At 43.6% G+C, this 22,793-nt stretch overlaps 1 protein-coding gene across 1 annotated transcript in view; it reads left to right on the top strand.

The window, feature by feature from the left end:
- Positions 1 to 3,391: 3,391 nt before the first annotated feature.
- Positions 3,392 to 22,793, top strand: part of KPNA3 (karyopherin subunit alpha 3) — a 94,114-nt gene continuing 74,712 nt past the window's right edge. Inside the window, exon 1 of the mRNA XM_055336094.1 lies at positions 3,392 to 3,543. Coding sequence (XP_055192069.1) covers positions 3,475 to 3,543 — 69 coding nt within the window. The 5' untranslated portion in view covers positions 3,392 to 3,474. The remainder of the gene's footprint in view (positions 3,544 to 22,793) is intronic.

The following is a 22,793-nucleotide window of genomic DNA, read 5'->3' on the forward strand; positions in this document are numbered from 1 at the left end:
AGCATCAGCTATTTCTGGGGGAGTCAGACGTAAGAAAAGAGCGCTGCACTGCGGCTGCATCAGCCGGAGCTGAGCCACCCGCCTAAGTTGTTTAGGAAGTATTCAGAGGCAACGGGAGAGAGGAAGGCGTGTGCTGAACGCAGGGAGAATTAGGACGATCCGAGGGGTGAGTCAGACTGTCGAGGACAGCACGGGGAAGGCAGGGGACCCAGTTAGGAGGCGACATTAAGGCAGACTTGTGGGTGGCAGGGGAAGAGGAGCCAGATCCCAGAAGCACTGGATGGTGTGTTCGTGCTGCGACGGTGCGGGCGGGGTGGCGAGGCGTGGGAGCTGAGACAGAGGCAGGGGAAGATGCCTCTTCGCTTCGAGTGGAGTCCCTGTGAGAGTGGTCACGCCGCTAGCAGAGCAGGCGTAGCTGCAGAAGGAGCTGGCTCAGAAGGACAGATCCTGAGCTCCCTTTGGTTCTGCTGCGTCTGGGCCGCATTCTGTGTCTTGCCACCTGACTGTCCACTGAGAAGTGGGAGGTGAGGAAGAAGAAGGGTTTGGCTGACCTCCCCGGCAGAGGGCTCTTCCTTCCTGTCTCTGCTCTGCTCCCCAGTCCCCCTACTGCGCCTGATGACAACAACGCCTGCTATGTGGTAAACACTCAACATAACTTGGGGAAAGAAACACACTTAAAAGAAGATGTGTTGGGAAAAGTTTTAGGGCAAGGGAGAAGACGAGGGTGCTAGAAGAGAGATGTGTGCCAACAATGGGAAGCACCAAATTCGAGTCACTGGATATAGCAATTTCTCGGAGATTAAGGACTCCGAGGCCTATGTTCTATCTCAGTGTGGGAAGGAGCCAGGAGATGCGAAAGAAGGGGAACAAAAGTTGGGTAGGGGGTTGGCTTCTAGTCCTATTTGTACCATCGCATTCTGAAGCAGAAGACCAAGAAGTCAGGGAATTTAAATTCAAACCCAGACTTCCAGGTTGTAAAGAAAGCACCAAACCGCTGAGTCACCCAGGGATCCCCTACTTTTTTTTTTTTTAAAGTAGACTCCACACCTAGTATGGAGCCCAACATGGGGCCTAAACTCATGACCCTGAGGTCCAGACCGGAAATGAAATCAAGAGTTGGACACTCAAGTGACTTGGCCACCCAGGTGCCCTACGCCTTCTCAATATTTACATGTGTGATATGTAGATCTCCATTTGGGATCCTATCCTGCCGTATTAGGGGTCTTCAGAATCAGCCGGTCATAAAGATCTCTCTTGCTGTGAGTCTTGAGCTTCCTTCTCCTTTCTTGACAACCACCACACTTTTTGGGTGGTAACTTGTTTTATTGGCTGTCTCCTCTGACAGACATGAAGCTGCGAGGAGGCAGGAACCAGGCTGTCTTGTTTACAAACAGATCCTAGTGCTAGTGCAATAACTGACGATGGTATGTGCTCACTAAATGGGTTTCAAACTCTGAAATGATGAAAGACTTATTACACATTTGATGACAGCAAGTAGGGTGAAGAGAAGCGATGGAAGGGAGTAGAGTAACCTTTAAAGAGAATGCCTTGCTAAATCATAATACAAACAGAGCAGCAGTCTGGCAGTTTCTCTCACAATCAGGGAAACTGCCAAACGCACACTTCTATTGCCTTAAGGACTAAAGTTGAGGTAATCTGTTCATTCTAAATGTTAGGGGTTTGCTGTTGTTGTGGTTTCCCTTCAAATGAGTGGTTGGATTAGGATCAGATATCATAAAAAGTGAGGGCCTGGAGTCATCAAGCGACTGATTCACTTAAGCGCATTTAAAAAATGCAAATTGACATTTAACAATAAAGAATAAAACACAGCTTTTTGGTTTTCCTTGAAAAACTTGGGGATCCCTTGGTGGCTCAGCGGTTTGGCGCCTGCCTTTGACCGGGGGCGTGGTCCTGGGGGTCCCTGCATGGAGCCTGCTTCTCCCTCTGCCTGTGTCTCTGCCTCTCTCTCTCTCTCTCTGTGTGTGTGTCTCTCATGAATAAATAAATAAAATCTTTAAAAAAGAAAAAAAAAATTGGACCTTCGGCAACAGTGGTCTGAAGCCTTTCCATGGGCCTGTGTTTATCAACAGGCCACATCCCAGCACTCCCAAAGCAAATGCTACGGGCATTGTAAGGCCTCCGAAGTCATGACCCTTGCACTTGCAGGATCTTTAAGGCCGCCTTGCTGGGGGGAAGCTGTCTTCTTTGACCTCGGTAGGGTTCTATTTCTACCGACTTTTGAATGACCTCAGTATCCCTTGAACGGTACTACGGTATTGCATACCTGCTTATATCTGCCACAGACTCTGAAACTGGCTATTTCACATATAATCAGGGGACCCCCAACTGCTCCAGAAGGCTCCCTTCTGCTGCTGTTATCGATCCACGTTTCCTCTGATCGGTCCTCCGATGACCCTAAGGGGCGGTCCTGCTAGGACAGCCGGTCTGCAGGTGGGAATCTGGTGCTGCCCTGAGGCTGAGAGCATCGTGTGCGGTGGTGGCACGAGAAGGGTCGGGGACGCGGAAACGCGGGGACTGCGGGCGTGAAGCTCGCAGGACCGGGCTTGGGAGCCTGGCCGAGACGGGACGCCGCAGGGCCCGTGTGCCCGACCCGCCCAGACCTGCGGTCGCCGAGCCGAACTGCAGGTGCGCCAAGCCAGGTAGCGCATCAGTGAACACGTGCACCGCAAATCTCCATGTCAGATGGAAATAACCATCTGACAGCCGGGGAACAGCGGGCGAGGGCGGCTGCTATTCCGGGAGACCCCAGAGCAGCAAGTCAGCGAGGCCCAAACCGTCCACCGGGTTCTAATTCTCCAGGCTCCCCGAGAGCGAGCCGCGCCTCCCGCGAAGCCCCGCCCCCCGGCCTCCCCATTGGGCGCCGAGGCAAACCCCGCCCACGTCCCCGCCCACAAAGCCGCCTTGGGGGGGCGGGGCTCCGCGCCGCGCTGAAAGCCGCGCGCGCAGACTTCCCGGCATTCTTCGCGTTCTGTCAAGCCGGGAGGATCGGCCCCGCCTTTCCCCACGTCCCCCTCTCCCGCTCCCTCCCGTCCCACCACCCCCTGCGGTGCGTGGCATGCTGGGAATTGTAGTTCGGCCGTCGGCTCTGCGTCTCGCGCGCCGCATAAAAGCGCTGGATCCGGTCGCGTCGGAGCACGCGGCCCGCCTGGTCGAGGGGGCGCGAGGGCGGGCGGCCCGCGGGGGTCCTCGCGAGAGCACGCGGGCGGCCGCCCCGGTCACGTGACCCCCGCTGGCCGGCGCCGCAGCGCCATTCCCGCCGCGCCCGGCAGCCGGCCTGCGCCTCCCCAGGCGCTGCTGCCACCTCGCGCTCGGAGGCGTCGCGGAGCGCGCTCCCCGGCGCCCTCCCCCTCCCCCTCCCGTCCCCTCCCGCCCTCCCCCGGCTCCCCCGCCCGAGCCTCGCCGCCGCCGCCGCCGCCGCCGCAGGAGTAGCCGCCGCCGGAGCCGCGCGCAGCCATGGCCGAGAACCCGGGCTTGGAGAACCACCGCATCAAGAGCTTCAAGAACAAGGGCCGCGATGTGGAAGTGAGTGTGTGCGCGCCTCGGCGGGCGGCGGGCGGCGGGCGGCGGGGCGGGGAGGGGCGGGGGCCGGCGGCGGGCGAGCGGGGCGGCGGGCGGCGGGCGGCGGGCGGCGGGGGCCGCGGCGCGGGGGGGGAGGGGCGGGGGCGGCCCCGGGGGCGGCCCGGTCGCGCGGGCGCGGCCTGCGGCGGGCGAGGAAGGGCTGCGCGGCCGAGGCGGGGTCGGCTCCCCGCGCCGGGCTCCCGCGGGCCGGGCCCGGGCGGGCGGAGGGGGTGGGGACCAGCCGGGCGGCGAGGCAACCGGGCTACCGGGCAACCGACCTGCGGTGGGGCCCCGGCGGCGGTGGGGGAGGGTAGGATGCGCCGGGACCGCCGGGACCGCCGGGACCGCCGCCCGCCGCGCGGCGCCGCCGGCCTTGGAGCGGGCCCTTGGACGCGCACAAAGGTGCCGCCCATTGTGCGGAGGCCCCGGGGGCGCCGCGGGCCCCGGCCCCGGCCCCGGCCCCGCGCCCGGGACCGGTTCCCCTCGCCTGCCCGGGCTCCGGCTGGCGCGCGGGATGGCCGCGTCCTCGGCGCCTTCCCCCGGCACCCACGGGACGCGCCGCCCCCTGGGGCCTCGCAGGGCCCTGCCTCGCGTGGGGCTGCTGCCGGCGCTCGCGGGCGGGTGCAGAGCCCCGTAAACAGCGCGGTCACTTGGTCGGTCGCCACTCCGCGCGTTGCCATTGTCTCGCTCAGGTGACACTAGCAGGTACTGTTTGCAGGCTCGGCTTGGGGAGGCAGCGCTAGAGGTCTCTCTGCAGCTCCTGGAAGCAGCGTGGTGTGCGGGCGCTGACTTCCCCGGGACTCTGACCTCTGGGCTCGGCGGGAGGACGTGCCTGTAGGTCCACAGCGTCCTCCTCCAAAGCGAGGTGACATGATTTGCGGTTTGGGGATTCTCGAGAAAGGGCCGGTGGGACTAAGAAGCGTGCGTGTTTCCCCCCCTTGTCTTAGTGGTGGGAAAACGTTCAGCGTCCAGTTTTGTCCAGAAACACACACACACACACACAAAGACCTCAAGCGATTCTTTTTTTTTTTTTTTCTTTCCCCCGGAGCTATGAAACCGAATGCTAATTGGAAACAAGAAAAAAAAGAAAAAAAAAAAGCTAAGGAAATACTGTGGAGTTCCCATTCGATCAACACAAGTGAAGGTCATCTGTCTCTCCGTCCTGGTCCGGGTTAAATTTCTTTTTGTGAGAAATGATTCTAAGCAAAAGTGAAGCTTTAGGAATAGCAGCGAGAAATTTTGGGACCGCCTCTCGTTACTGGTTCACTTGACGAGAGGAATTAACTGTGAGCTCTTTCCATCAGTAGTTGTTCTTGAAGCTGTACCTCTGTTACAGAGCAAAACTTAGGTAGTTTGGGAAATGCCCATGACTGTGTAGAAGAACCAATAACGTGGTTTCCTCTGTTGGATGTTGATGCTGGGTTCTGTTTCATCATTTGGCCGTATTACTGTGTTCTGGGAGCTCAGTGCTACCCAGTCAGGACGCTTGGACGTGGTAGGTATACGATAAATGTTTGCTGGTGATCAGAATGTGATCGATGACTTATAGGTGCCTGAAAAAGAGGATGGTTGCCAAGCCTTTTAGCCTGAAAATGTTGATGACATTGCATTCCCCAGGATACATCAGGGTAACTAAGGCATGGAACAGCGGACACTACGCTAAGAGCTTCATGAGATTTCACTTAATCCTTATAAGAACTTTATAAACTAGATATAGAATTATCCCTACTTTACAGGAGGAAAGTACTTTAGGCGAGGGCACGTGAGCGCGCTTATGTAGCATATAGAGGGTCCCTAAGCGGCAGCGAGCATTCATTCGCTAATTGTCACTTGGACGTCTCACAGTGTTAGGTCTTGGGGATACAGAGAGGAGACTAAAATTCAGCCTGTACCTCAAGAAGTTTACGGTTCAGTGGGAGTCATAGAAAAGTAAACTGATAATTGCAACGCGATTCATTGATAAGTACATTCCGAGAAAATTCTAACTTGAGGCTGAGCAGTCCAGGGAGGTGTTCTGGTCGATTCCTAGTGGACGAATTGGAGTAAGCTGATCCTGAAAGGTGAAAGAAAGTTGGCCCGGTAAAATGCAGGAAAAGGGAGGAGGGCGCAAGGAAGGGGCATTGCAGGCTTGGGGGAGGAGTAATTGGGCAGCCCTGAGAGAATGCGGTAGGACTGCTGCGAGAGAAGGGAGTGTGACTAAAGGGTGAACTGGGGTCAGATCTGATAAGGAGGTGCCTCTGCTGTGGATTTAGGTATAATCAAGACTAGACACTGTACGTAATGTAGTTTTATCCATTAGAAACTGTGTTAGGTCAAGCTTCCACGACAATTTAGACTTGTGACTAGTTGAGATTATTCGGTATTTAAAACAGCCCTTTGATGAGATAGGATTCCTACCTTTTCACCTACAGGATCGAGGAAAGATGAAACATCACAAAGTATGCACGCAGCTGATACACGAATAAGATGTTGGATGCAAATATAAAATACATATTTTCCAAAGAAAATTCACAGGAAATTGTGAATGGGAAGAAGGTTGAGGAAGAGAGTAATTTCAAGAATGACTCCCCAGAAAAGAGGTTGGTCAATTTTATAGGAAGTATGTGCTAAAACTTGAGCAGAGCACAAAAGAAATTAGTGAATAAAGACCCAGGTGAGAAGAAAGAATAGATTCGGGAGTGAAGAGATGAGACTTCCGTATAGCGCATGGTGGCCTGAGAAATATGCCCGCAGCGCAGAGTTGCTTGGACACTTCTTGATAGGGAGATCTGAGGGAATTTATTCCGGAGTCACGTTAGAGGTACAGTGTGGGTAGAGTGGTGGAAAAAGGCGTGACTGGCAGTAATATCTAGAATTAATTCTGGAGGAATGATGCCCTTATCCCATATGTAAGGAGGAATTTTCAAAAAACATTGAGATTGGGGATGGTCGTAACACGGAATGAGAATTTGAACTTCCTCTACCGCCGCCTCTTCCTTTCTCTTCCTCTTCTTCATAAAACTCACAGTAGAACAAGGGGATAAAAACTTATCTGAGGTCTGTAGATACAGATAGGGGAGGAAGTAATTATCCCGGATAGCAGTTTGGCGCGTTAGTAGGAGGAATGGATTTTGTAGCTAAAACTAGGGAATACGTTGTGAAAAGGAAGCTCCTAATTATCTTCATTTGCTCCGGAATGTGTGTTTTGATACTAGTCTTTTTTTATGTAAGGCATTGTTCTTAGGCTTCCCCCCCCCCCTTAAAAAAGTATTTAAAACTTTTCCAAGACACTTACAGAAAAATGCACAAATGGAAATGTTACATTCAATGAATAGTTATAAATCAGACACTCTGGTAATTGTCACCCAGGTCAACTTTGCTTTTACTTGTTCCCGTATGCCTCAAGAATGTAACATTTTTATCAGTAACAATAATAGCGATTATTTTAAAAATCTTAACACTTTTTAAGTCTTTGCAATATACCTATATACCTATATACTCAGTATTTCATATGGATTAGTCTTCGCAACAATCCTATGAAGTATGTACTATTATTATCCAGATTCACTGCTGAGGAAACTTGAGGCCTACCATCCTTGAGTAACTAGCTCTCCGTCATCAGGGGTAGGTGGCAGGACCTAGACTTGTGGTGAAGCAGGATGACACTAATGCCAGAACTCTTGCTCACCATTCTTTACTGTCTCTCCACTGCATGGAGCTCAGATCTGACTTTATGGAACACATCTGAAAGTTAATTAGTGGGGAAAATACTTAAGAAATCTTAGCTATTTCACAGAAATTCCTATCTTGGTACTTTAGAACCTTGCTGATAAAAGTTTCTGATATCATTTGATTTATGTGCCTCTTTTTCCTTTTTGCTCTCACAAAGTTTCCTTATTAATGAGGAGCTAGTTAGTTTCACCAAAAAATAACAACCAGTGTCCTTGGGCCTTAACCTTAAATTTTATGCTTAAGTTTCTAATATTGGGGATAATATGTATTTTCTCATCTGCAAATTTGACCAGCATTACCAAACTCAATTTTCTGTCTTTTGGAGCTTCTGTTGCTAAGTGGTACTACCTATTGCTTAAGCTTGAACCCTTATTCTTGACACCCTTTTCTTCCTTTCCTTCACTTTTCTGTATTGGTCAGTTATCCGAAGAGCCTTCGTATTTTACCTTCAATACCAGCCCTACTACAGCTGCGCTGGTTTGGGCTGCTGTCACTTTCACCTGCATGAGTATGCTGGTGCACCTGGGTGCCCTGTCGCCGGTATCTTCCCTTCCAGTGGACCTCGTGGGTTGCCCTTTCTGAAATCTTTCTGTATTAACTTTCTTGGTAAGATCGTTCCCATTGCCCTCAGGGTAAGAGGAAAACTTAAGATGCCACACACAATCCCTTTTATCTTCTTTGTACCAGCTGTGAGAAAGGCCTGGAGATGGTGTGTGATTTTCTCTCCATGCCTCTGCACACGCTCTTCTCTTGTGGACCTTCTTTTGCTGTTTAGAGGGGCTCACTCTGGCAAACTCTTCCTTCACTCAGACTGCTTCCTGTTTTCTGGAACAGCAAGATTATAATTCTGCCACAAGCATGTCATCCTAGTTCAAGAAAACAAACTCTTCAGAAGTTCTTCAGGGGGTTTTCCTGACTGACCAATAACATATTTAGTACTATCAGTCCCTAGTTTTTTCTTTCTAATGCTTTCCTGGGTGAGTTTTCCTTTACCTCCTTGGGATAAATTGCTATGATCTACAACAAATCCTGTGTGTGTGTAGCTATTAAAGTGTGTGGGCTCTGGGGAGGAAGCTGTGGGGATGGGGCAACTGGGTGATGGGCATCAAGGAGGGCTCTTGATGGAATGAGCACTGGGTGTTATATGCAACTGATGAGTCACTAAATTCTGCCCCTGAAACCAGTAATACACTGTGTGTTAACCAAATTGAATTTAAATTAAAAAAAAAAAAATTTCTTCAGGGGTGCCTGGTGGTTCGGTCAGTTAAGCCTCTGCCTTTGGCTGGAGTCAGGATCCCAGGGTCCTGGGACCAAGCCCCACATCCCTTTCCCTGCTCAGGTGGGAGCCTGCTTCCCCCTCTCCCTTTGCCTGCTGCTCTCCGTGCTTGTGCTCTCTCTTTTTCTCTGTCAAATAAATAAATAAAATCTTAATTTTTTTTTTTTTTAAAGTATGTGGGCTCCATAAAGAAGCTCACTGAGGGTAGAGACCTTGGGCTGTGAGTGGTCATTTAGTGACCAGTCTATAAAATTTAACAAATATTCTGGGAAGAGAGACTAGATAATATACTTAAAAACACCGTACATTTGGGAGTGAATGGTACTCTATGATTTTAGGATTTCAGTAATTTCTTTTGGTGTTGACTCCATGGCATTGATACCGTTGCCTAGCCCTCCTTTGACAGTCTTGTTCTGCTATAATGTATTTCTGTAACATGAACTAATTCATATTTGAATGCTGAAGAGGAATGATGTTAACGTAGAATTCATGTTGATTCATATTTGATTTTTGAGTTGCTTTTTACCAACACATTGACTCTTTAGCACTCCCAAGTAATAGCACTTGAACATGAACATGTGAAGTACAGAAACACAGTTGAACACAGCAAGTCTGAGCGCACCCACATTGCTCCTTCACCCATAACCTACCTCTAGGCTCCATTTAGCCCTGCGTTCCATCCTAAAGGTGCTTGTAGCCCTAACCATCTTGATGCATTTTCTTTTTTTCTTAATTTCGCAGACCATAAAGTTTTTTGGGAATTCTCACACAGCAGATAGGTTATAATTATCTTTATTTGAACTCACTAATGGCATAAAATTTCTTCTCATCCTTCTGCCTCATTGATTACTCCTTTTTGGTTGATATTGCCAACTCTTCTCCCTACCTATTGAGTGTAGGCATGTCTTAGGATTCCGTCTGTGACTCTTTAGATTGTTTTTCTTACCCACATCCAGCAGCTCTCTTGATTTCAACTATCATTTCAGCGTGGGGGACTTAAATCTGTTTTAAGCATCTGCTGGAAATTAATCACATGAACATCACATCAGCTTCTTAAGCTCGAAGTGTTTAAAGCTATGTTCTGCCTTTTTTTCTTTTTTCTGTTTATGGCATCATCACCCTCACTGTGACCTGAACTTGAAACTTGAGAGGCTTCTTGGACTCCTTCCTCATCTTCCACATTCGGTCAGATGTCAGTCATGTAGCTTGAATCTCTGTGCTGTCTCTGGGTTTTGGCCCTGCCTCTCTATTCACTGCCTCCAGCCCACTTTCAGGCTTAGTACTTATCATCTAGCAATTTAAAAAGTTGCCCCCAAAGTGGTGGTCTTTCTCCAGTTTATGAGATCTTTCAGTGAGTCTGCTACCTGATAATTTTTCCAGATTCCACTTTCTTCCCTCCATCCCTCTCTGCCCCTTTAAGCTCTAGCAACACTGAACTTCTTATATGCTTATACATAATCTGGAATCCCGCCCTCCGCTGCTTGCCAATGCTATTTCTATTCTCAGGGCTATCCTGCTGACTGGAATATCCTTCCCTGCCTCCTGTTGCCTGGCTAATTCCTACCCCTCTTGAAATACTCCACTCTGGGTTTGGCTCTTAAGAGAAATCTTTCTGAATCTCCTCATCTTCCCAGGTTGAGTTAGGTACCATTCTTCGCTCCTGAATCTATCTTTCTCATTGCAGTTATGATCATGCATTTCAATTATGTTTTCTTTCTCCTACTAGATTGTGAACACTCTGAGCACATTTGCCTGCTTCTTAGTACAGGGGCTGGAACAATGTAAGCACTAAAATATTAATTGAATGAATATATCTGTGCTAGGTGACACCAGCACAATAATTTTCTTAAAATACATTTTTGAACTGAAACTTGTAATCTTTTAGTGCCTTTTCCTATTGCTTTCCAAAATAAGTTCAAGCTTTTTATTATGATAGGTAAAGTGTTGGGAGATTAAGACACATGCATAGTGAAATAATTTTAATTTTTTTATTTTTTTATTTTATTTTTTTGAAATATTTATTTATTTATTTTAGAGTGAGATCAAGTGAGGGAGGAGGAGAAAGAGTTGTAAGCAGACTCCATGCCAAAGGCAGTGCCTGTCTTGAGGCTTAATCCCCCAACCCCTTGATCACAACCTGAACCGAAACCAGGAGTCAGACACTTAACAGACTGCACTACTCAGGTGCCCTCTTACTTTTTAATCATAGAAATATTCCAATATGTAGGGAAGTAGGGAGAATAGTATAATTCCATATGCATATCACTTCCATTTAATAAGTAACAGCTTGCTCTTTGTTTCATCTTTTATACCATCTACATATATAACAGACATCATGACATTTTACTCTTGAAGACTTAAGGCTACTTCTGTAAAAAAAATAATGCATTCTTACATAAATACCATATCACCCTGACGCAATAATTTCCTAATAACATCTAATCTAGTCCACATTTAAATTTCCGCAGTTGTCCCGTCTTTTTCTTTTTCTCTCTCTTTTTTTTTTTAACATTTAGTCATAAGAACCAGGATTAAACAAGATCAGATCACATTTGATTATGTTTCCTAAGTCTCCTTTGACCAAGAACAGGCTCTTCCCACCATTTTTTTATTGTAATAAAATATACATAACCTAAAATTTACCATTTTAAAACTATTTTAAGTATACAGTTCTGTGGCATTAAGTACCTCCACATTCGTTGTGTAATGATCATCACTGTTCCATCTCCAGAACTTTTTCATCTTTCCTAACTGAAACTCTGTCTCTATTGAACAGGAACTGCACTCCCTTTCTCCTCAGCCCCTGACAACCTCCCTTTGACATTCTGTCTTTATGAATTTGACTTCTGTAGGAACCTCATATACGTAGAATCATATAATATCTGTCCTTTTGTGACTGGTTTATTTCTTTCAGCATAATGTCTTCAGGATTCATCCATGTTGTAGCATGCGTCAGAATTTAATTTCTTTGTATGACTGAATAATATTCCCTTGTACGTAGGTACCACGTTTTGTCCATTCATCTGCTGATGGACTTGGGTTGCTTCCACCTCTTGGCTATTGTCCCCCAACATTTTATAAATGCTGTTAATTTGTTGAAGAAATGAGGTCAGTTTTCTTGTATTAAGTTAAACCACATGAAATTTCCATTTTTGAAGTTAAAAGTATACGTCAAATATCACCAGTTTCATATGGTTCAGCCTAATAAAATGACCTAATTACTAGATTTGTCTGTTTCTTTGTTCCTCCTGTAACTTGCTCCTCCTATTTCTTAGCCACCTCTGGATTTTCTGTAAACTGGAGGTTAGTTTTAGAGGCATGATTATCTTCAGTTTAACATTTTTATTTAAAAAAAAATTCCATTGGTGATGCTATGTATTTCAGACTATATCCCAGTAGTGGTGCTAATATCAGTCAAAGAGTTCAGATGATAAAGAGTAGATAAAGATAGTTTAGATAAAGAATTAGGGGTACCTGGGGGGTTCAATTGGTTAAGTGTCCAACTCTTGATTCCAGCTCAGATCATGATCTCAGGGTTGTGAGAGCAAACCCTGTGTCAGACTCCATGCTGAGTATGGACTCTGCTTAGGATTTTCTCTCTCCCTTTCTCTCTGCCCCCCCCCTCTCTCCCTCTCCCTCTCTTTAAAAAAAAAAAAAAAAGAATAGTTTAATGTTATAATGTCATAGTCATTACATTTGGTGAAATGAATTTTAGTTATTTGGGTAAAATGTGACATAGACTGGGTAACATTTGAAGTGAAAAGAGTAATCTGACATCTTGGTATCCAACAAAGGAGTTAGAAAATGTATCTGGAAAATCTAACTTCAAAGTCTGTGGCGTTTTCTTTCCATGACTGACACTATTCTTAAGTTACTTTGGTTTCTTAGCATAAAGTTTGGCTATATTCTCATTTCCAAGGCTCTATTCCTTTACTTTGAAGATAAGGCAATAGTGTAAGGAGGATATAGCTGTACTTTCAGCATTTTTGCCACAAAAGAAAAATTTTGTCAAGGTGCCTGGGTGGCTCAGTTGGTTAGGTGTTTGCCTTGGGCTGGGGTTGTGATCCCAGGGTTCTGGGATCAGGCCCCACATGAGGCTCCCTGCTCAGTGGGGAGTCTGCTTCTCCTTCTCCCCCTGCTGTTCCCTACCACTTGCGCTCTCTGGCGCGCGTTCTCTCTCTCTCTCTCTCTGTCTCTCTCTCTGTCTCTCTCTCTCTCAAATAAATCTTTAAAAAAATCTTTGTCACAGCCTAGGATACCAACATTAATAGTTAAAATGTGATAAAAATAAATCATGACTATATTTATTTGGAATTAACCTTTCTAAATGGTTGTGTTTCTGGGCTATAAGTTTATTTGTTTACATATACATACCAAACTTTCTGTTATTTTGAAAGGTCAGTGTTTCTGAAAATGTCCTATACATTTCTCTACATTCTTAAATAGAATATAATTTATTTTCTTGTTTCTTGAGAATCACCATTGTGCATATGGACATCAGTTTTTACTTTTATTTAAGTAATGCCTTTATGTTCTTAGATTTGTCAGAATTTTAATCTTAATTTCTAAGTTTAAGGAGTTTTTGCTCTTCATAATTCTTTTGTCCTTCCCTTGCACAGTCTGTCAGCTTTCTCTTTTTTATTTTTTATTTATTATTTATTACCCTGGAATTATGACCTGGGCGGAAGGCAGGTGCTTACCCAACTGAGTCATTTAGGCACCCTGTCAGCTTTTTCTTTGATATTGTCAGTGTGTTAACCTATAGTAGTTCCTCTCGTCTCCTTTAATTTAATGCTTCATATATCCTGGTGACTTGAATAATAGATTTATCATTTATATAGCATTTGCTATGGGCTGAACAGGCATTGTTAATGTCAAAGATAATAAGTATAAGTAACATTGTCCTTGCTCAGTTTAGTCAGAGACTGATACCTAAGCATATACAATTGACTCCTGAATAATGTGGGGGTTAGCAGTGCCCATTCCTGTGCTGTCAAAAATTCACATATAACTTTGGATTCCCCACTTAACTACAGATACCCTGCTATTAACTGGAAGCCTTATGGAGAACATAAACAGTCAACCAACACATATTTTGTATATGTATGTATTATATAGTTGTGTTCTTAGAATAAAGTGAGCTAGAGAAAAATGTTATTAATAAAATTATTAGGAATAGAAAATACATTTATAGTACTGTAAAAAACATTGTGTATAAGTAGACCTGCATAGTTCATACCCATGTTGTTCAAGGGTCAGCTGTACTCTGTGTACTGCATGGTAAGTTCTGTGATACAGGTATGTAATTTGCAAAGTACTATGAGAGCATAGAGAAAGAGAGTGACCATGCCTGGGGAAATTGAATGAAGTTACACAGAAGATCACATTTGAGCTAGGTCTTGAAGAATGTGTAGGAGTTTGCCAAAATAGAAAGAAAAACAACATAACGGTGAAAATGTCATGGAGTCCTAAAGGTGTGATGTGTTCAAAGAGTAGTTGATTTGGTAGCCTTAGATACATTCTCTTCTTTTGGAAACTACATTCAGATACGGCCAATTTCTTAGGAAGCTACTCTTCTGCCGTTGGGTATCTTTTGGGGAGATTTTTAATCTAAGTGGTCCTGTCTCCTTTCGTTGATTAAAGTGTCTTTTTCTGTTTAACACAACACCAGTCAAATGCTGTCCTTAGCATGTTAATCTTAATTGAGCTGATACTGGGACCTGAGTGATTTATCTTGGCAGAAGTACTATGAAGAAGTCTTTTATTAATTCCCACCACTTAGATCTGTGGAGTTGTTTTCATCCCGAGTTTTTCATAGATGAGATTCTATAGCTTTTCCTTTGCTTCTGTGAATTGCTCTATATTTTTTTCAGTGAATTCTCCTGCGCCTCCCTCCCCCTTGTTTCTTAAACTAACTCAAGTCTGTTTTTATTGTTTGAAACGTAACTCTAATTTAAGGTGACCAAATGTCCTGGTTTGCCCAGGACTGAAGGAGTTCTCAGGACACGGGACTTTCAGTGTTCAAACCAGTAAATTCCTGAGCAGACCTTAACAAGTTGGTCACTTCACTGTAATTGAAACAGTTTGGGAGTCAAGATAATGAGTTTGGGGAACCAAATGTTCAGATGGAAATATCCAGTATGCAGCTGAAAATAATGTGTGCAGAACTAGCTTGCTTTGGTTATTCACTCAGCAGCTATTTGAATTCTGAACTAAGTATGAGAGAAAACAGTGGAAAATAATAACCAGTAACTGTTGAGCACTCACTATGTACAAGGCACTATACTTAGAATAATAATAGTAAGTAGTAATGATTACATAATTGCCATTATACAGTTTGTGTAAAGACCTACAACTAGGAGGAGGCCGACCTGGAATTCAGTCCTAGATTTCCTACTTTAAAACCCTCTTCCGTTACTAACCATCCTTCTGCTCTGCCTCAGGACTCCCAGTCAAGGAATGTGTTGATTAATATGGAAATGAAGTAACAGCAAACAAATGCTTAGAATGGAAGTGTGTAGAGAGAACATTGGGCACATAGAGGAAGACTCAGCATGAGTGAGCCAGAGAAGGCTTCATGGAGATGATTGTTCTTAAGGTGAAACTGGAAAAATATAGGTCTTTCTCTGATAGTAAATCTTGGGTGGGTCTAGAGATAAGAGACAGCATGAAATATCCTGGAGAATAAAGTAAATCAGTTTTTTCTTACAGGTGGAGTGACTGGAACGTTGGATAGGATAGACAGGGGCCAGATTGTGAAAGACCTCTCCTGCGTTTTGTGCATTTAAAACTGTTGCTTCAGTTATGCCATAGGAGATAGATGGGTGAGGGTGAGAAGGGAGCTGGGAAGAACAGTGAGAAAATGGTCAGGGGTCTTAGAGAGATGAACAGTCTAATAATAGCACTGGCGTTGGGGTCCAAAAGCAGGAAAAGATTAGAACTGTTGTGTGGCATATGTTACCTTCTATTTTTTTTTTTTTAAGATTTCTATTTATTTATTAAAGAGAGAACTGCACATGTTGCACTAGCAGCGGGGAGGGGCAAAGAGAGAGGGAGAAGCAGACTCCCTGCTGAATAGGAAGCCCAACGTGGGCCTTGATCCTAGGACCCAGAGGTCATGGCCTGAGCTTAAGGAGGATGCTTAACCAACTGAGACACCCAGGTGCCCCCGTATGTTACCTTCTAGAACAGGGGTTGGTGAACTTTTTTTTTTTTAATAAAGGTCCATAATATTTTTCAAAGCCTAAGTATTTTAGGCTTTGAGGGCCATACTATTTATGTCACAACTATTCATCTCTGCTGTGAGCATGAAAGCAGCCATAGACAATAGGCAAACCGATGGGTATGGCTGTTCCAATAAAGCTTTATTTATAAAATCAGGTGGCAGGCCAGATTTGGCTTGTGGGCTAGATTTAGCTCATAGGCTGTAGTTTACCTAACCTCTTTCTAGGATATGGCCAGTAGTGAAGATTTGGAAGATAGGTCAGGCAATGATTTGAGTAATTAAGATGCTAATATAGATGAGAGTTTTTAGGTATAAGAAGAAGAGAGACCAGGGGAGGAAAGAACCCAAGAAAGCACATCATCCTAGGGCACTAGTGAGAAAGCCACTGAACAAGAAGTCTGTAGGAAGCTTACAGCAAAGCGGTATATTAGAACTTAGCGGGGGAGAGTTTCCTGAAGGAGGGGCAATAGTTACACTATCGGTGCTACTGAGAGGAGAGGTATGAGGAAGGACCTGAAGTGAGCCATTCGTTATATTATATGGCAATTGGGGTCAGGGAAAAGTGGAAAACCAAACAGTGGAGGAGGCTGGGAGCTCGATTATGATGGAGTGAGAAGTGAATTGGAGCCGAGGTAGTAGAACCAGTAAGTAGAAACTCAGTTTAAAAATTTGGTAGCCATGGGAAGGAAGAACCACAGGTTTGTGTGAGGAGGAAGTAGAGTTAAAGAAGGCTTTTTGTTGTTTCTTGTTTAGAGGTATGGAATTGACTCTTGTTTGTAGGCTGAATTGAAGAAGCCAGAGCAATAGAGTTAAGGACCTGGCTAGAAAAGGAGTAAACGATTGAGCCAAGAGTAAGTAGGGAGCTGTTAGGAAAGTGATATAAGAAATATAAGTTGTGGTTAGATTCTGAAGGGCCTCAGGTGGAAAGGACTTGAAGATGAACAGAGGGGAGTGAGGATGTGCTGAAGGTAGGGTAGGGAAACTTGAACAGATTATACCTAATGAAAAAAAAAAAGATTATACCTAATGGCCTCTATTTTCTCTGATGTGATTCTCTCCGGGGAATAAAGGGCCTAAGAGAAGAAAACGTTTTTCAGAAATCCAGGATATTTGGGGAGCAAAATACCTAGGAACAAGGGACCCAGATGAGTGACTATAGTGTTATTTTGATAACAGTTGTAAGCAATTTTCAGTTAATTGTATCAGAATTAGCTGTAAGTGCATTTTTTTTTTTTTTGTAAGTGCATTTTGGATTCTAGTTAGGGGGCACCTGGGTGGCTTAGTGGTTGAGCATCTCCCTTTGGCTCAGGGAGTGACCCCGGGGTCCCAGGATCGAGTCCTGCATCGGGCTACCAGTGTCCTTTGCCTCTCTGCCTGTGTCTCTGCCTCTCTCTCTCTGTGTGTGTCTCATGAATAAATAAATGAAAATCTTATTTAAAAAAAAAAGATTATAGCTAGAATGGTTAAGCCAAATTCTAAGTGTAGAGGTAATATTCAGTTGAATCATAAAAAAATTGAACTAGCAGGAATGTCAAGATTTAATGAGTCCAAACCTCATTTTCCACAGATGTGGAAACTGAGGACATAGAGAAAGAATGAATATTGTCTACTCATCTAGTTGGTAGCCAGAGTTTCTTAAATTCCAGTACTTGTATTATTTAATACAACACACTTAAAGATGACAAAAGCTATAGTTTATATATTTAAAGTAGGCTCCATGCCCAACATAAGGCTTGAACTCATGACACTGAGATCAAGAGTCGCATGCTCTACCGACTGAGCCAGCCAGTCTCCCCGACAAAAGCTATATTTTAGAAAACTTCCAAATATATGCGAAGTACAGAGAATGAGATATTGAACTACCGTGTACCATTTAAAAACAAGATAAATTATGGCCAGTCTTGTTCACTTATATCCCTAAGCACTTCATCTTCCTCTGGATTATTTTGAAGCAAAATCCAGACACTATTTTTTTTTTCTTCTTAGAGCGAGCAAGCGAGCAGCAGGGGGAAGGGCAGAGGAGAGAGACAATTTTAGTGGACTCCATGCCCGGAGGAGAGCCTGAAGTGGGGCTCAGTCTCACAGCCCTTGAGAGCATGACCTGTGCTGAAATCAAGTCGGACACTTAACCGACGGAGCATCCCAGGCGCCCCCAGACATCATATTTTATATGTCAGTGTTTTAACATGTATGTCTAAAAGTTAGGTCAGTTTTGACACCATTTCTAACTTTTGAGTTTTTCCCCATACCAGGTAATTCTCCTACACCCGCTGGGTGTCCTGCAGTTCAGTTTAGTTCTGGCACTGGGTACCTGGTGATAGCATCGGATTCCACAATTTAAGGGCTTAGTTCTACAGGATTTTACCCCCTGCCCCCCACTGCCCTTCCCATCTACACCATAGATTGGAGGTTCCTACAACCACCACCTCCTTTTTATTTTGCTGGAGTGACTCACAAAACCCAGAGAAACCTTTTACTTACTATACTAGATTACCAGTTTATTATAAAAAGATGTAACTCAGGAACAGCCAGATGGGAGAGATGCTCTCTCTTGGAGAGTGCCACTCTACCAGCATCTCCATATCTTCACAAAGGAAGCTCTCTGCACCTGGTCATTTTGGGTTTTTATGCAGCATGCTTGATTAAATCATTGGCTGTTGGTTACTGAAGTCAATCTCCAGCCTCTCTCCCCTCCTCAAGGTTGGGATGAGTGGGGACCGGAAGTTCCAGCCTTCTAATGACATGATTGTTTCACCAGGCAACCAGCTCCCATCTTTAGGTGACCTAAGGGGACTTTCCAAAGTCCCCTCAATAACACAATGAAAGACTCCTTTATAGTTGTCAACACTTAGGAAAGTCTAAGGGCCTAGGTGCCAGGAACACTAGCTGAAGATCAAATACATATTTCTTATTATAAATTGTAATATCACAGTAGGACATAGAGTATTATCATACTTTAAAACCCCAAAACAGTAATTGTCATATCATTACCAAAATAAAAATGTACTTCTGATATGAAGTTTCAAAGTAAAAACACCTGCTGTCATACCACACATTTACAGACCAAAAGAACCCTCCTGGTCAGTTGTTTGGGGTTGGGTGTGGCATAGAAAATTAATATTTTAAACAATTTCTCCAGGGATCCCTGGGTAGCTCAGCGGTTTAGCACCTGCCTTCGGCCCAGGGCGTGACCCCAGGGTCCCAGGATTGAGTCCCACGTCGGGCTCCCTGCATGGAGCCTGCTTCTCCCTCTGCCTGTATCTCTGCCTCCCTGTGTCTCTCTCTCTTGAATAAATAAATAAAATATTTAAATAATTTTTTCCTTCTCTACTCAAACTAAAAAGAAATAAAGGAATAATCTTACCTCTGTCAAAACAGGTTGATGATAATGTGTAGTTAATCTTTACAAAATGGTATAGAAATCGTTACACAATGAGACTTTATGGAACTAAAGGTGTTTCCGTATTTGCAATATTTTGATAGTGATTTTCTCTCACTTTTTCGGATGAAAATGACCAATGAATGCTATTATACATTATCAGAAAGATATTAAAGTACGGTGTATGTCTTTGAAACAGCTTGATGCATTCCAGTTTATTAAACCTTAAGAAAACAACAAAAAGTTTTCTTATCAAATGTATAAGCAAAAAAAAAATGTAGAAGCATTAGAATAATCAAGTAGGACAGCAATGAATTTGTGCTGTGGTCCTTCCCGTGTTGAAACACTGTTCTTTCTTTGCATTCACTATCTCAGAATTGCAAAGCTGGTAAAGATCAGCTTTTCTGGGTATCTCTGTGATGTATACAGAGAGTATTAAGGTAGACACTGTTGTCATTTTTCTGTACCTAAGATAACAGTGGAGAGTCAGGGACACCTGGGTTGCTCAGCGTTTTAGCGCCTGCCTTCGGCCCAGGGTGTGATCCTGGAGTCCTGGGATCAAGTCCCGCGTTGGGCTCCCCACAGGGAGCCTGCTTCTCCCTCTGCCTCTGCTTTTCTCTCTCTGTCTTTCATGAATAAATAAATAAAATCTTAAAAAAAAAGTGGAGAGAGAGCTGAAGACAATGGAGGAAGGTATCTGGATAGGCATTAAAATAAGAGATTGGATAATGTCTGCATCTTCCTCTCAAAATTCACGTATGGGAGAAAAAAGGAATTAGGTAGCCTGAGAAGGATGATCATGTTAGGTGGATATTGGGCTGTAGATGGTAGAGATGCAAACATAGATGATAGAGGACAACGTACAAAGTGTATTATACAGTGTTAATCTCAACTAGCAGAGAGCCATGTACTATACAGTTAGTATCTTTTTGTAAATTTGGACCTAATTTTGCTAATTTGAATCTAACTCCATGAATATCATATATATGTATCTTGGTGTTAGAATAAGGTATAATTAAGAACATTTGTTGAGGCTTTTTAAAAATACTGTGTAAAAACAAATTTTTAATAACTTTAGCATCTGGTGTTTTAAAGAAAAACCTAGGAAGTGGATAGAATATTTTGGGAATGGTACTGCATAACACTGATTTGTGTACTAATTCGTATTAGTAGTTATTCACTTATTAGTTGTATTTATTCTGCTTTTATTTAAAAGTTAAATATATTTTAAGGAGCAAGAGAAGATGAAACTATAAATCATGATTCTAATGAGAAAATTTCAGCATTTAGATATATTCACAAATTTTAGGGAAAAAGTTTATAAACTGGTAATTCCCAATTAGGGTTATCACACTGTTTAATGATAAAATACAAATTTACTCCTGTATGAAAAGAAGTTCTCATTGACTGAAATCCTTTAGTGAGAGTGACGATAATTTGGAATGCCTGGGTGGTACAGTTGGTTAAGTGTCTTACTCTTGATTTCAGCTCAGGTCATAATCTCAGGGTCATGAGATTGAGCCTCCGGCATCTGCTTAAACTCTCTGTCCCTCCTCCTCTGTCCCCCCTCCCCCAGATAGATAGATAGATAAATTTTTTTTAAGTGACAATAATTTAAAATGCTCCCTCACTTCCTTTGGACAGTTTACAGTTACTGTCATGGACTGTGGCTGCTGGCAGCGGTGTGGTTTTCAGTTATGCATTGAGTTTGAGAACTGTTTTTGCTACAAATAAATGAATTTGTATTTGGATGTTAAAGTTTTATAAGGGCTGAATGTTTGCTTTTGCTTTCTAAATTTTGTGAATGTGGGGCTAATACAAATACTTTTCTTCATCCTTTTGAGGTTTTGAAACTTTGGGAAGGTGGGATACTTGACAGACTTGGAGCTAAATTAATCTAGATTTGGAATACAGAGGGAGAAAAAACATAGACTGTATACTGTGATTATGATATAGTGCAAATAGCACTGTCACTGGATATGACTCATCCTACTTCAGATTTAACATTGGTTGTGTAGACCACCCTTTTTTGATGGAAAAAGATGGAGCAGAGGAAAATAAAAATGAATGAAACAAGATCCCTGCTGTCAAGGGGCATTTAATCTAGTAGGGTAAATATTACAGCTAAAGATAACTATAAGGCAGAGTGCGGTGGTTTAATAAAAGAAAAGATAGTTTGAGAACAAAGAGGAAGATCAGGTGAATTCCAGCCTTGCTGATTTGCCAGAGCTTTATAGCAGAGCTGACATGAATTGGACTGAACATTTATTTCACGGTTTGAACAGATGTTGAATTAGAATAGCAGAAAAAAACAATTTTTTAAAAAGATTTTATTTATTCACGAGAGACACAGAGAAAGAGAAGCAGGCTCCGTGCAGGGAGCCCGACGTGGGACTTGATCCTGGAACTCCAGGATCACGCCTTGGGCCAAAGAGACGTTCTCACCTGCTGAGCCGCCCAGGCGTCCCACAGATTTTTTTTTTTTTTTAAGCTAATTTGTGATAATCTGTGAATGAATTTCCCTTTGAGCTTGAAATTCTGTGGATCTAGAGCTCCCTTCCTCTCAGGAACAGAAAAGGGAGAAGGAAGCAGAAGAGAAACTTAGTTTTAAAGTTTGAATTTACAACCCTGAAGAAACCAGGCAGCTGGATATCCTGGCCTAGGTGTTACAGGAGCAGCCTAGTTGTGACTGTTGGCAAGTGTTGAATTCAGGCACTAGCTCTAGATCCTGGGACTGGTATGGCATGAAATCCCACCCCTCACCCCGCGTTGTATCGGAAAGGAGAAATTGGAGCTCCAACTTTCTTCTATTACCAGAGGAGACACGAAGACAGTTCTAGCGAAGAAATAGTTCTGGTGCCACAGATTTTCAGAACATGACTACTTTGTGTGTGCGTGTGAGATAGAAGATACCTGTTCCCTAGAGGTGTTTAGGGCTCTTCAGAAAAGATTCGGCATCCTCTTGCTCTTTTTGTTCAGTTCCTCTGCCTAATAGACTTCAATAATGTTAGTTTGGCTTCGTAACAGTACTGTAAATAAAATTTTTTTTGCATAAGTATAACATTAAATAAGTGTCACGTAAACAGCATTGTAAGTTTTATCCATAACACTGTTAAGGGTTAGTTATTGACTGCGTACAAATTTTTTTAATTATAGGGAATATTTATCAACTGCTGAAGTAGCAATAAGCAATACAACCAGTGCATAATACAGTTTTAATAGAAGAAAAAAATTAGAATGTTATTGGTAATTATGTATTATAGAAAAATTAATCTTTGAAGCAAATTAATTTAGGAAGGGTTTTAAATAATTTGAGCTTTTCTCAGTGGGATAATGAACTTGTTTTAAGTTACAGAAGTAATACACACAATTGGTAATATAAATTCAAAGGAGAAAATGAAACGTGTTACCTTCACTTGCCATCTCTCTATGCAAGTAACAACTGCTTTTAATAAGCTTTATTGGGGTATATTTATCCATCTTAAGTAATTAGCTTGATGAGTTTTGACAAATGATTACTTCCTTCTAGGCAGCATCACTGCCCAAATGTAGAATATTTCTCCCTCAGAAGTTCCCCTATGTCCGTTTGCAGTCCTTTCCAGCCCCAAATATTAACCTGCTTT

The sequence above is a fragment of the Nyctereutes procyonoides genome, unplaced genomic scaffold (genome assembly GCF_905146905.1).
Source record: "Nyctereutes procyonoides isolate TBG_1078 unplaced genomic scaffold, NYPRO_anot_genome, whole genome shotgun sequence".
Taxonomy (NCBI): domain Eukaryota; kingdom Metazoa; phylum Chordata; class Mammalia; order Carnivora; family Canidae; genus Nyctereutes; species Nyctereutes procyonoides.